General features: G+C 41.1%; 1 protein-coding gene across 4 annotated transcripts in view; it reads right to left on the reverse strand.

Moving 5' to 3' along the window:
• The window catches only part of ENPP1 (ectonucleotide pyrophosphatase/phosphodiesterase 1), a 75266-nt gene that overhangs the window by 40993 nt on the left and 19730 nt on the right, over positions 1 to 14543 (reverse strand). For 3 of the 4 annotated variants that reach the window (XM_050949534.1, XM_050949532.1, XM_050949536.1), the window contains exons 2-5: positions 4600 to 4672; positions 3463 to 3579; positions 1752 to 1877; positions 1262 to 1322 (exon numbers count right to left, since the gene is read on the reverse strand). The exons of the other annotated variant lie outside the window; for it this stretch is intronic. In XM_050949534.1, coding sequence (XP_050805491.1) covers positions 1262 to 1322; positions 1752 to 1877; positions 3463 to 3579; positions 4600 to 4672 — 377 coding nt within the window. The remainder of the gene's footprint in view (positions 1 to 1261; positions 1323 to 1751; positions 1878 to 3462; positions 3580 to 4599; positions 4673 to 14543) is intronic. 4 annotated transcript variants of the gene reach the window in all.

Consider the following 14543-nt stretch of genomic DNA (forward strand, 5'->3'; position numbering starts at 1 on the left):
CTTGAACAGCAAAATTCCCGAAACCTCAAGTAAATAATTTGCCGTTGGCTAGTGTAATTATCCTTATGTTTGAAAGCCAGATTTACTAAATTGCCAGATGTGGCTTGGTCCTCCAAGGTAAAAACCAAAACCAAAACAAACAATTCTGAGAGTTTGACTGATTTAATCTATAAAGTAAAATAACTATAGAAGCTACACAAATCTTGACAGCTCCATATGTGACATTTTATGCACATTTTTAAGGAACTAATTTGCATACTGTAGATAATTTGCATATAATCATAAAATTCCATGTATAGTCAATACACCTTCCACCTAGCAGTGGTGCTATGTAGGACATGGAACTGCCCAAAACCTAATGCCTATTGGGACATCATCTGGGGTTGCTGGATTAGGTGAATGGATTCTAGGGTGCTGGGGTTGGTGGGTGCTGGAGCACGTACAGGATAGTTGGGAAGTTGGCTAGTTGCCTGAGTACTGCTTAGAGGGCACTGGGGTAGGTGTGTAGTAGGAGTTGAATGGGTGCTGGGGTTGTGCTGTCTGGGAGGAGTCAGTATTGAGCCCCATTACCTTCTGGCCCTGCCAGTGGGGATATTAGCTGCTGCTGCCACCCCTTAATTTCCTCTCATTGCTGCTTGACCTTTCTATGCTCAACTCCCATTGGGGAAGCAGCCACAGAAAAGTCCTATGGGCCACCTGACTGCCCATCTCCATGCTTCACGGTGGCCTCTAGCAACCAAAAGAGCCCACTGCTGCTGCAGTTTACAAGTCAGCCAGAGGTAAGATTCAGGCTGAGCTGCAGGCAGGGATGACAGGGCATGCAAGATGCATGACACTTGACAGCCCTGAATAATACTTCTGTTGATTCCCACACCTCTCCAGCTGGTTGCACAGAGCACAATTGTTTTTCGTTCAAAAGCCTGAGATATCTACCATTTCTACCACAGCAAGAAATTTGCTACCTTAAAAGGCCTAATGCAGCATGATTCCGAGATGGAAGAAGTGAGCACCCAGCACCTTGCAGGATTGGACAATTATGGGAGATGTTATAAAATGGTGCTTGTATATTGAACCTTTTACCAAGATAAAAACTCCTAAATTTGTAATGTTACCAGTACACTATAAATAATAATGGAATATAATTACTATTCAGAGACTGCTGAGGTGAGGAGTGGTTTGTTTGATTGTAAACTGAAATAACATTACCTTTAAAAATATTGTTTTAAATGCAAACTTCCAAATAAAGGGAGACTATCCTTACCCTGGTGGGCACTGGGGCTCATTAATGTCCTCACATTTTTCTTCAACCCAACTTTTCGCTCCTAAAATAGGTACAGTCACATTAAGAAATATTGTACAGTTCTCATATTAAATTAAATAAAACTGTCCATCACAATTTCTCAAAAAGAAAGGGGGGGAAACGTTTCTTTCAGTTTTCACACCGTTAGGATGAAAGGCCAGGAGTTCTCAGGTTACATCATCATTACTTGTAGTAACCTTAGTAGTAAGAACTTAGCAGCCATTAGCAAAAAGTTGGCCAGAAATCAAGCAACAGTGGTAACAAAATCTAAAGATTTGAAAAAATGAGAAAACTAGGGAATGCTCTAGATACAAGTTTTGTACTGTATCATTATTCCTGTTAACGGTACGACTAAGGACTAAAATTGTTACAATTAACATTGCTTTGTAACTTTTCTTTTGTTCCTTTCAAACAAGAAGGGTGTGGTTGGGAAGGTAAGATGGGAATTTACCTTGGCAAACTATATAATAATTGACACAACAATCTTTGTTTTCCACACAATCATCTGAACAGGAGCAACGATTCTCTGGCCGCCTTTTCTCTCCACACCGGAATTTATTGCAGGTCCATATATGAGCTAAAATCAGAAATCAAATGCAAAAAGTACAATTTTTAGTTCTTGTCTACATGCAAGTTTATGTGAGTAGTTTCTGTAGCTAGAATTTTTGAACATCTCCCTCAAGACAAAACTGAATGTGTACAAAGCATTTGTTATCGCCATCACAACATACAGCAGTGAGACATGGCAACTTACCAAGAAAGATATGCAAAAGCTAGATGCATTTCATCACAAATGTCTGAGAAGAATATTGGGAATAACACAGAGATAGGAAGACAAATGAAGAAGTCATAAAAATTTCTGGACAAGGTACCCTCTCACAAATAATCTACAAAAGAAGACATCAGTGGCTGGGACATGTGCTGAGAATGGAAAAAGAACGCTTACCAAATACCGCTCTTGAATGAAAGCCAGAAAACGCAAGAAGAAAGAGAGGAAGACTGCAAATAACATGGAAACGAACAGTTCTGAATGACATCAAGCACCTCAACATGAAATGGGAAGATTTGGAGATTGATGGGCAAGGATGGCAAATGTGGGTAACCCAATGTGCAGCAAAGCACAGGATGGACTAAGCTCTAAGGTAAAGTGTAAATGCAAGAGTAATGTAAAAGTTAAGGGTTAAATTCTGTCTCCTGATCCACATGCAAAGATGAGTTTTAAGGAGTCCACACATGCATAACAGAGCACAATCTGACCTTTCAGAAAACAATAACAGCCACTTATAAGTGATAACAGATGACATTGTATAGTTATATTGCCACAGATGAAGGACAGTAAAAGGCAGCCTTGTATGGATTTCCCAAAGAGTAGCAATTTATATATTTCATAGCAAGCAGGCTTAATCTAGCCTTCCCGTAAGGGTTCAGTTCAAAATTTGTCCTGGTAGTGATGGAGCACATGTTAAAGTGTTTTCCTGAATCGAGGCCACAGTGCCTAATCCTATTCTCACTACTGTCAATGGTGAAACTCCTGATTATTGGAACGAAAGCCAAATCAAGCTCAGTTTGTGTCAGGTTTTTTTCAAGTGTTATCCTGAATCAGGCACGTGTCGCTGTCTAGGGCCACTGGGCGGCTGCTGGGCCAGGCAGCTACTGCACATAAAAAACAGATGTTTTGCTATGGAACAAAAATACTTCAAAATCTCAGAATTTTTCAGTGAATGGAAAGTCCCATTACTGCTCAGCTCTAGCTGGGAGGGAGAGCAGCCTCCCCAGAGCTTTTATGCGCTTCCTTTTTCATTTGGGTGGGGAGTGGGCATAAAGGAGCAGAGAATGGGAGGAGCTCTCCGTTTCCCCCCCCCATGCCAGCCAGTGCCGCCTGTGCCAGACACAGGACTTTGCTGCCATAATAATAATAATAAAATTAAAATAATAGTAACCACTGCAGCTTCATCAATGAAAGCAACTGTGGAATCACTAGCACAGACAAATCAATGGAATTTTAACCACAATGTCCTTATAGCAGGTCTAAGCAACATAGTGTTTAAACAGCCAGGAGCTGATGATGACTTGTCTTCACTAGCACTCCCGCCGGTGGCAGTAATTTATAAGAAAGATGATGTAACTGCTTCCCTTTGTCTCCCTGATGTTTTCACTCTTACCTGGCTGTATACATGTTTCCTGGAAATCTAAGCAGCAATTTCCAAGTTCGACGCAATCTCTATCACAGCGGCAGCTTCCAAATGTCCTCTCAAAGCAACGGCCTTTGCAAGTTTTGACTGAAATATTGGATAGTGTCATTACTTTCAGTAATCTCAGTATTAGGAACTTAGCAGCTATTACCAAAAAGTAGGGCAGAACTCAAACAACAATGGTAACAAGATCTAAATATTTGCAAAGGACAGAAATCTAGCACCTGCTCTAGACACAGACTTTGTACCATTATAATTATTCCAGCTAGGGGTATGATTAAGGACTAAAAGTATTATGATTAACATTCCTTCATGTCTTTTCTATTGCTTCTTTCAAACAAGCATTGTGTGGCTATTAGGATGCTGGTAGGTATATGAGGTGGGAATTTAGATGTCAATGGCTAAACATTAATCCTGAATTGGTCAATATGCCTAGAATATCAGTATGATCATTGCAGGGAATGACAGAGCTTTATTGTACCACTATTTAAATATTTTTCTAGTTTTCTAATATCCTGCGGTTGCATAAGTTAGATATCATGGTGATTATATATAGGTAGCTATATGTAGGTAAATGCTTTATTTCCAAAAAAAATCCTGGTTCTCTTTGCAAAGCCTGAGTAAAATGGTAGAACAATACCAAACAGATTCCCATGGGGATTTAACAGTAATTGGAGTATCAGGGTAAATACCATCACAGGATTATTGGCTAAGCTTGAAGAGCCCTTACACTCAACTCAATGGCATTTCTGTGTTCTGAGTCTGGTCAGAATCTGTCATGATCCACTCCCTCCTGGATTTCTTTGATGGAGGATTTATTCATTTCACTAGTCAAATTGTTTCCTCATTTGTTCCGGTTCCTAGAATACAACCTCCCAGTCTCCTGTCTCAGCAAACCTTATAATGAGGGTGGAGGGGAAGACACCAGTGAATTAGAAGAGACACATAGGCAAGTACTTGGACTAAGGTACTAGCAATTGAAACTACTTCAGGTAAGGCACACAACTGCCTTTCCCTGCAACATAAGGATGATATTCTTATAACCTCGTGATGAATTTTAAAAAGGAATTGCTCAGATTAATTATATTTGAGAATCACATTAATTACCATCTCTTGAACAGCTTGGCTTCAGTCCAAATATACATCCTAGGATTATGGTTAGCACACAGGCAGACAGTACCTGTAATATAGGAAATAAAATAAAAATGGAGTTAAATGTCACTATAAGATCATTTTGAAACCCCTCTTTTAGGTAATGAAAATCAAGTTATCCATCTATATGAAGTAATGCAAGCCTGCAGAAGCTGATACATTTACAGATTAGGAGACCAATCCCATTGCCATTACTCAGACAAGTTGTCTTGACTTGTGCAAGTAATCCTATTGATTTCAAAGAGACCATTCATATAAGTCAAGATTACAGGACAGGACCTTTACGTCTTTTATCTTCCTTATAAAAATATTAGGACCAAATACTGTCCTATGTCAATTGCTTACAATGCTTTTCCTTCCCCAAAATGAAAAAGTTGACTTTTAAATGCTTCTGTGACTGCTGCCTCGAATGGAAGATGCTGAGAATGCCACACTCAGGACAGACTGCAAGAAACAGGGCAGACACACACCAAAAATTGGTGATTTATTCTATAATTAGATTCACCAAGCCAGTAACAAAAGAGGTTCTGTAGAACCACACTGGTTTACCAGAAGCTAAAACGCAGTCCCCTTTAGGCATTCCAGCCCTTCATTCCCATCCAGACAAACTGGTCTAATATGATGAGAGGTTACTGAAAACCCAATTCACCATACATGAGCTTGGGGGAGGAGAGCTCAGTGGTTTGAGCATTAGCCTACTAAACCCAGGGTTCTGAGTTCAATCCTTGAGGAGGCCACTTATGGAATCTAGGGTAAAATCAGTACTTGTTCCTGCTAGTGAAGGCAGGGGCTAGACTCAATGACCCTTCAGGGTCCCTCCCAGTTCTAGGAGATAGGTATATCTCCATTATTTAAAAAAAAAGGTTCTACCATTCCCAAAGGATCAGACACTTACCCCCAGGTCAATATGTATTTCAAATCTTACCCCAATATTATGCTGTCAGCCAGGGGTGAAAGTAAGGTGGTATGGGCTGGTATAACATGGGGGGACAAAAGGAGCAGCTGCCCCAGGGCCAGCAATTTAAAAGGATCAGGGGCTCTGGCTGCCGCTGCTGCTACCGTGGCAGCAGCCAGAGCCCCGAGCCCTTTAAATTGCTGCTGGAGCCCCAGGTGGCGTGGGCCAGGCAGCTCGGATGTGCTGGCTGGGGAACGCTGAACCCCATCCCGCCCCTTTTGCCCAAGGCCCCACCCATTCCAGTGGAGACAGACCCAGCCCCCATAAAGGTAAGAGTTCAATTTTTCTTTCACCCCTACTGTCAGCCAACCCTCAGTAACTAACTAAAGATGTATTATTAAAATAAAAAAAGAATTATTGAATGGTTAAAGGATCATATACATTTTAAGAGATTGTCAAGTTCTCAGATCAGAATTGTAGCACTGATGGTGAGTTTTCTGGTTTGCACAAAAGTCTCTCTCGAATCATTTCAGCAGGTCAGAATCCAAAGGCAGTTTATATGTAGAGTCTGTTAGAGTCTTTCCATGCATTTTCCACGGTATTCCAAGTAACATCTTGGAAGATCTTAGTCCCACATCTTAAAATAATATAATATATGGAGATATACCTATCTCATAGAATGGGAAGGGACCCTGAAAGGACATCAAGTCCAGCCCCCTACCTTCACTAGCAGGAACAAGTACTGACTTTGCCTCAGATCCTTAAGTGGCCCCTTCAAAGACTGAACTCACAACCGTGGGTTAAGCAGGCCAAGGCTCAAACCACTGAGAGGTCAACATACTAGAGATGCAGAATCAGGCCAGAGGTTTCTCTTTTGTAGCTGAAACAGGCTGTCAAGTGTTTTGAGCACAGCATGTGACTGTAGCTCCTTTTTCGTTGAGCACACACTGACTCATCCTTTGAAGTTAACATTCCATTTCCTACGCATACACAGGTAATCTAGTTACACTGATTTATATATGGGAACTGCCTGTCATTCATTATAACAGGGATAGATAAACTGAAGACACTATAGGTCAGGGGTAGGCAACCTGCGGCAAGCGAGCTGATTTTCAGTGGCATTCACACTACCTGGGTCCTGGCTACCAGTCCGGGGGACTCTGCATTTTAATTTAAATTTTAAATGAAACCTCTAAAACATTTTAAAAACCTTATTTACTTTACATACAACAATAGTTTAATTATATATTATAGACTTATAGAAAGAGACCTTTTAAAAACATGAAACCTTACATTAGAGTGAATAAATGAAGACTAGGCATACCACTTCTGAAAGGTTGCTGACCCCTGCTATAGATAATATTACGAGTTTCCTGTAGTGTCTCACATCTTTGATCTTCAGGTTAACTGAACACAGTCAGCTGAATAATATGAAGGCAACTAAGACATGAAAGGGACTTAACATCTACAGGCTAATTTAGTTTCTTCTAACAGGAGGCAGGTAACCTCAGACAAATACACTTAGTATCTACTCTTTGATTCTTATCAATACAAGTAAATTGATTAGAGCAGAGGTCGTCAACCTTTGATACCCAGCCCATCAGGGTAAAGCTGCTGGCAGGCCGGGCGGGTTTGTTTATCTGGAGTGTCCACAGGCACGGAGCCCTGCAGCTCCCACTGGCCACGGTTCACTGTTCCCAGCCAATGGGAGCTGTGGGAAGCAGTGGTTAACACATCCTTCAGCCCGTGCCGCTTCCCACAGCTCTCATTGTCCAGGAACAGCGAACCGTGGTCAGTGAGAGCTGCAAGGCTCCATGTCTGTGGAGGCTCCAGATAAACAAACTGGCCCAGCCCACCAGCGGCTTTACCCTGATGGGCCGTCTGCCAAAGGTTGCCGATCCCTGGGTTAGAGGCTGCTAGCCTAATGAACATTTGATAGCCACACACAAGTCATATGTCCTGATTACAATTTCAATGTCTCTTGTTAAATTGCTATGGGTTACACACAGGTTAGCTGGTTTGCCATAACAGCTTCTTAATTTCCAGTTTTACAAAATTAATCATTTCAGGTTCCCTTCATTTCACCTGCTCCTCCCTGTTAGAGTGTTAAAACATTGGCAGCTAAGCTATCCCATCGGCCATAAACCTCAAAAGCAGCATGCCCCTTAACAAAGACTAAGTATTCCATTTATTTATTATTTTTAGACATAAAAAGCTTTTCCACTTCCTAGTTACTATTACTAGTGTAACCTACTGTGAGGTGTCAGACTTGACTGACCACAGCCCATCTTATACATTTTGATTTTGGACCCTCAATGAATTACAGTTCTTCTTCATCACTCAAGTTATGTGGTGGATGCGCAAATATTTAGAGCCAGGTGCCATATCCATTTGAGTCCAGACAGTCCCACTGACTTCACTGAGCATTGGATCAGGTCCATAAAATCTTTAAGAAAAGTGCATATATTACCATCTCTGAACTCTACACTAATTAGAGGGAACCCATCAACTCTATAAGTACACTAGTAAATAGCATAATAATGTGCTGCACCTTGAACACTGGAAAGGAAAACAGTTTAGGGCAACAGTGTGCCAATAAAAAGATCTTTACTTCAGAAAATGCTTTGGGGTGGCAAGAGCAGGTGGAAAACAGGAGAGGGGGAAAGTTTTAGGAACAAAGTCTCAAATTTCAGGTAAATATTTCCTGGAAAAGGTAGCCTTTATCTACTTGATGAAACTTTGTTTTTTGGAGGGGAGAAGTTGTCAAGGAAACAAGTTGCAGAATTAGTCCTTTGAACGCTAACGTTATGAATTATTTATGTATTATGCTGTGGTGAAAATCTTTTCAATACTTTACAAACTCAAGGCTCAATTAACTATGAGCTCTTGAACTAAAAGAAAAACATTTTTATAGTTAGCTATAGATATCTGAGTAACCGGTAACACAGTCAATAGGAAGGCAACCCCTTGAATTTGTAGCATAAGAACGGCCATACTGTGTTAGACCAAAGGTCCATCTAGCCCAGGGTAGGCAACCTATGGCACGCATGCCGAAGGTGTACGCGAGCTGATTTTCAGTGGCACTCACACTGCCTGGGTCCTGACAATAGTTTAGTTATATATTATAGACTTATAGAAAGAGACTTTCTAAAAACGTTCAACTGTATTACTGGCATGCAAAACCTGAAATCAGAGTGAATAAATGAAGACTAGGCACACCACTTCTGAAAGGTTGCCTACCTCTGATCTAGCTCATTATCCTGTCTTTCGACAGTGGCCAATGCCAGGTGCTTCAGAGGGAATGAACAGAACAAGTAATCAAGTGGTCCATCCTGTTGCCCATTCCCAACTTCTGGCAAACAGAGGCTAGGGACACTTATCACTGCCCATCCTGGCTAATAGTCATTGATAGACCTATCCTCCATGAACTTATCTAGTTCTTTTTAGAACCCTGTTATAGTCTGCGCTTTCACAACATCCTCTGGCAAAGAGTTCCACATGTTGACAGTGCATTGTGTGAAGAAATACTTCCTTTTGTTTGTTTTAAACACGCTGCCTCTTAATTTCAGTTGGTGACTCTTAGTTCTTGTTGAGTAAATAACACTTCCTTCTTTACTTTCTCCACACCAGTCATGATTTTATAGACCGCTATCATATGCCCTCTTAGTTGTCTTTTACAAGCTGAAAAGTCCCAGTCTTATTACTTTCTCCTTATACAGAAACCATTCCATACCCCTATTCATTTTTGTTGCCCTTTTCTGAACCTTTTCCAATTCCAATATATCTTTTTTGAGATGGGGTGACCACATCTGCACGCAGTATCCAAGATGTGGGCGTACCCTGGATTTAACAGAGGCAATATGATATTTTCTGTCATATTATCTATCCCTTTCCTAATAATTCCCAACATTCTGTTAGCTTTTTTGACTGCCACTGCACATTGAGTGGATGTTTTAAGAGAACTATCCACAATGACTCCAAGATCTTTCTTGAATGGTAACAGCTAATTTAGACCCATCATTTTATATGTATAGTTGGGATTGTGTTTTCCAATGTGCATTACTTTGCATTTATGAACCTTGAAATTCATCTGCCATTTTGTTGACCACTCACTCAGTTTTCTGAGATGCCTTTGTAGCTCTATGCAGTCTGCTTTGGACTTAACTATCTTAAGTAGTTTTGTATCATCTGCAAAATTTGCCACCTCACTCTTTACCCTTTTTTCCAGAACATTTATGAATATATTGAACAGTACCGATTCCAGTACAGACCCCACGGGGACACCACTATTTACCTCTCTCCATTCTGAACACTGATCATATATTGCTACCCTTTGTTTCCTATTTTTTTACCAATTAGTGATCCTTGAGAGGACTTTCCTTTTTATCCCGACAGCTTATTTTGCTTAAGAGCCTTTGGTGAGGGAACTTGTACTTAGATTTTCAGAAATCCTTTGCACTATATCCACTGGATCTCCCTTGTCCACATGCTTGTTGACCCCTCAAATAATTCTAGGTCATTGGTGAGGCATGATTTCCCTTTACAAAAATTCAGAGGTCACTCTGGATTTATGATGTCCAATCTATTAAGAAACAACATTAAAAAAGATAACGTGGATGCAGTACAGTACGTCAGAATTACACAGCCCCTGACTAATGACACTTAACAGACAATACAGGTTCATATTCAATTAAAAGAAACATTTAGAAACAATCAATCGATTTAATTGTGGCATCAAAGCCATACAACAAAACAAATGTAAGTGCAGTACCACCAGCTCTAAAGTGGTAATATTAAAATTTGTAAAAAAACAACCTGAAGATGTTTAGATAAAACCTAGACGAGCCATAAATACCACAACACCATCCACAAATCATTGGTGTTATTTTGGCAGCTAACCGCCCCATCTTGTACCTCCAAATAATATGACTAGAACTCATCTTAACAAGCAGTACCCACAATATGATCCTGGTCACCAGAGTAAATGAGTCCTTCACTGTGGTCAGGAAGTCTAACTCAAATAGTAATGTTACTGTTGAGTCGCACTGATTCATGTTCTGGGGTCCTCATGCATGCCAAATCTGGGCAGCTTCACAGCACCACAAACCACAAACACGTTACAAAAACAGTCTTCTGTTTAAGACAAGCCAGAAATTCACAGTAAATACACAGCATGGAAAAAAACTTGGGCCAGATCCTCAGCTGGTGAATTATGCTAATTTATACCAACTGAGGATCTGCAAACTTGCATTCACCCATTACCTTGGATATTCATTTACTGGGCTTTTTCTTAATTAGTCTCTTATCTTTTTAAGTTATACCATCATAAAAAAAGCACTTTTTCATGCCTGGGATGTTGCATAGCAATAATTTCTATTACAGAATCTTAAGGCTATTGTATTTTCTTCCCATAGCTTAAATGTAAGACTTGCTGAAGAGGGCTGGATGCCTCAGTAACTTGGTAATGGGACATTTCACTCACAAATTGCCAGCCAACTCCAACACAGCAAAAGAAAATTGTTACCACCTAATATTTAGTAACTTATGTGGATCTGAATTAAGGGTCTGACACAGCACCTACTGAAGACAATAGGAGCCTTTCCACTGGCTTCAGTGGGCTTTGGATCATGCCCCATTTCCACAACATTTACAATTGCTACCTCAGTATATGGTCAAGTTTTAGTCTCCACAGCATTGCCTAAGGAAAAAGTTCTCATAACACCCACAAAACTACCATCATTAGGGCAATCTCAGCAGAGAGGCCAAGGACCGGATAGGCAAGGCCCTTGAACAACTCTCTTACTCATCAAGATGCTGCCTCCAGACAAGGGTTGAGGATCACTGCCAGGACACAATGGCTCCCTGTGCCTGGTTTCTGGATAAACAGTGTACAGAGTTGTCAAATTAGCACCTTTCACGAGAACTAAAGATGCCAAAAATATAAAGAATTTTTTTAAAAGGTTTTGGTTGTTGGGGAGAAGCATCATATGAATCTAGTCAAATGCAGAAGGAAAATAAAGTTAAAAAACCAGAGCTTGGCATCAGTGGAAGTGCCCCTTGACCTTGTCATGTCCTGTAATTTCCAGATATAATTTAGCTGAAATGCCAGAGAGGGTTGCTATGATAAACAGTATTTGAGAAAGTTTTCAAAACAAAACAAAAAGAGACAGTAAGAAAAATATGCTGTTTTTTTAAAAGACATTTGCGTGTGTTTGTTTTGGAACAAAAACAAAACAAAACAGCGTTTCCTCTCAGGATGAATCTTTGTCTAATCTCTCTGCTTCCTCTATGTGGGAGGACACAGGAAAAGCCTTAGCCTATAAACATGATAGGTGTTCTCAACAGATGATTGGATAGATGCAAATTTGGAAAGATCCTTATTTTGAGTTTGACAGATGGCATAGTGACACCACAATTAGGCAGCAGTTTCGCATATGTCACTCACTAAGGACCTGATTCTGTGGAACTGAAGTCAATGGGAGTTTCACCATTGACTCCAACGAAGCAGGAGCAGAGACTAAGATAGGGATAATGTGAATATTGCAGATATGACACCCTGCAATGCCAAGGGGCTTAGCCATACTGAACCAGAGCACCACTATCATGGGCCAAGTCAGGGGTGGTCATGCCTAACGATGAAGGCCAGAATCAGGAACCAGGAGTCAGAGCTGAGTGTCAGAGCCAGAGTCAGGAAACAAGCAGGGCTGGAGAGGACTGGGGCAGGGCAGGAGTATGGCTAGGAACAAGGCAGGCACGGAAGTGATCGCAGCTACAGGAATAAATGTTGAGCAGCCACCAGCCTGGGCAGGTGCTGGGCTTAAGAGCAGACCTGATGGTGCCTCTCAGGGAGTCTGATTGATCAGGGTGTTTGGCTGTAGGTCAGCTAGTTGGTCTCAGGTTCAGCTGCAAGTCCTGATTCCAGACAGTGTCCTACTGGGTGATTTACAGAGAAGTGTCTCACTATTGCTTGCCCCGTGCCACACTTCCTTTGCTTCCCTGTTCAATCAGAATCTCACTCTCTTTTGCCCTGTCCTAGCTCTACCCCTCCATCTTTCCTCCTCTCTTTCCACTTTTCTCTTCTACCCCTTCTTTTGCACTGACAGTTCTCTAGCTTTCCCCATCCTGATTCCAATCCCAAGAAATCAGCTAAAATCATAGTTAACTATAATCATTTTGAAATAAAATGTCTCTTTCCCTCACCTTCCAACTCCCCACTCTCCCTCTAATGTCCTTCCTTACTTCCTGTACCTACCATGCACCTAATGGTCCTCTCACTCTCTTCCCTGAAGTCTTTCCTCTTTCTCAGTGTTTTTGTTCCCAGTAAAACTCAACCTCTCCCCAGTTCAACCCCTAGCCTTTTTAAATACATTTTGAAAAAAAATGCCAACCAAGACACATGTGTAATTAACAAAGCAGCCTCATTTATTTAATCCTTGTTTTCCATGGTTTACTGTCTCCAGATGTCATGCCAACTCTATATATGGGCTAATCCTGAGGGTCTCACTCTTTCTCCTATGCCAGCTCAACACCACCCACAGAATTCCTCAACACTTGTGAAATCCTGAGGAGGGAAGATTCACTAGGTTTTCACTGCTTTGTGCTATCAGTATAGCACACATCAGGTGGAACTTAATATTGTAAGATCTTTGGGGAAGGTAGTATGTCTTTTATTTGTCAGTAAAATATAAATACGAACATAGCACAATCGAAATTATGAATAAGAAACAAATAAGAAGAAGAAGAAATAAGTCATGTCAAAGAGGAAAACCTGTTCTGCAACCTGCCATAGAAGAGAGGTAGCCTTTAATGATCACATTGTGTAGAGGAAGCTAGGGAGTTACCTGTTTAACATAGAGTACAGTCTATCTGTCTTCACTGTAACTCCAACAGGAGATTGACGGGATGGATGGCTCAACAGTTTTATATCGCAAACAGGAAGATACTTGATAGTTCTGTATTCTCCTTTGGCAACATCTGCATCATACCAATCAAATGTACTGAACTGAACTGAAGTTAGGCGAAAAGGCATATGAGCCACAGAGATGTGTAGGGAGGGACAGTCCCATATTGTGTCAGAGCTGGGTAGTTCACTGAACACCCACTCTTTAGATAAACTGTGGATCGGGACCGCAATGTGGGTTATGACACCATTTTAATGGGGTCGCTAGGGCTGTCGTCAAACTTGCTAGGGCCTGAAGCTGAAGCCAAAGACCAAGCCCCACTGCCCAGGGCTGAAGCCCTCAAGCTTCAGCACTTCCCAAGGCACACGGGGGGGAGGGGAAGGGGGGTGGGCACAAACTTAGGCTTCAGTTCCCTTTCCTGGAGTCCTGTAATAACTTTTGTTGTCAGAAGTAGGTCGCAGTGCAATTGAATTTGAGAAACCCTGGATTACACGTAAATGTAATATTTTATATTTATTTCAAGTTTCTAAGTATTTTTCTTATGCATCTTCAGACATATTCTCTGACTTCACACTGTTGGCCCACATTAAATGTCTACTTGTAATCTATCATCTTGTGAACGGAGAGCGTGTGAGGTTGGAGGTCAGATGTTAAAGTTAACACACTGATTGTGTCTGATCACAAGAGAGCGCTTGCAAATCAGAGGTGTGGGAGCTGCACATTTGGCAATCCCGGTTACCCTAAAGCAGCGGTTCTTAACCTTCTGGGGGTGCGAGATTCTCTTTCTGGGGGTGCGACACATGCCAGATTTTTTTTAGAAGGTAAATCATCGAAAACACAAATTAAGCACAGGCAAGTAAGTACAACTACTTTGTTTCATCAAACCTATGTATTTTATTAACATTATACATTTTTAACAATTACTGTAATACACAAACAAAAATATATCTAGGTTTAAGGGGTGCGAGAACATATTTTGAGAACTAAAGGGGTGCAGGCTGCAGGTTAAGAACCACTGCCCTAAAGGATCATCCTTACAGCAATATGCAAAAACATCAGGCACAAGCTGAAGTTTGCATGGGTACAACCTTCTTTGAACTGAA

This window comes from Gopherus flavomarginatus, chromosome 4, assembly GCF_025201925.1.
Source record: "Gopherus flavomarginatus isolate rGopFla2 chromosome 4, rGopFla2.mat.asm, whole genome shotgun sequence".
NCBI lineage: Eukaryota > Metazoa > Chordata > Testudines > Testudinidae > Gopherus > Gopherus flavomarginatus.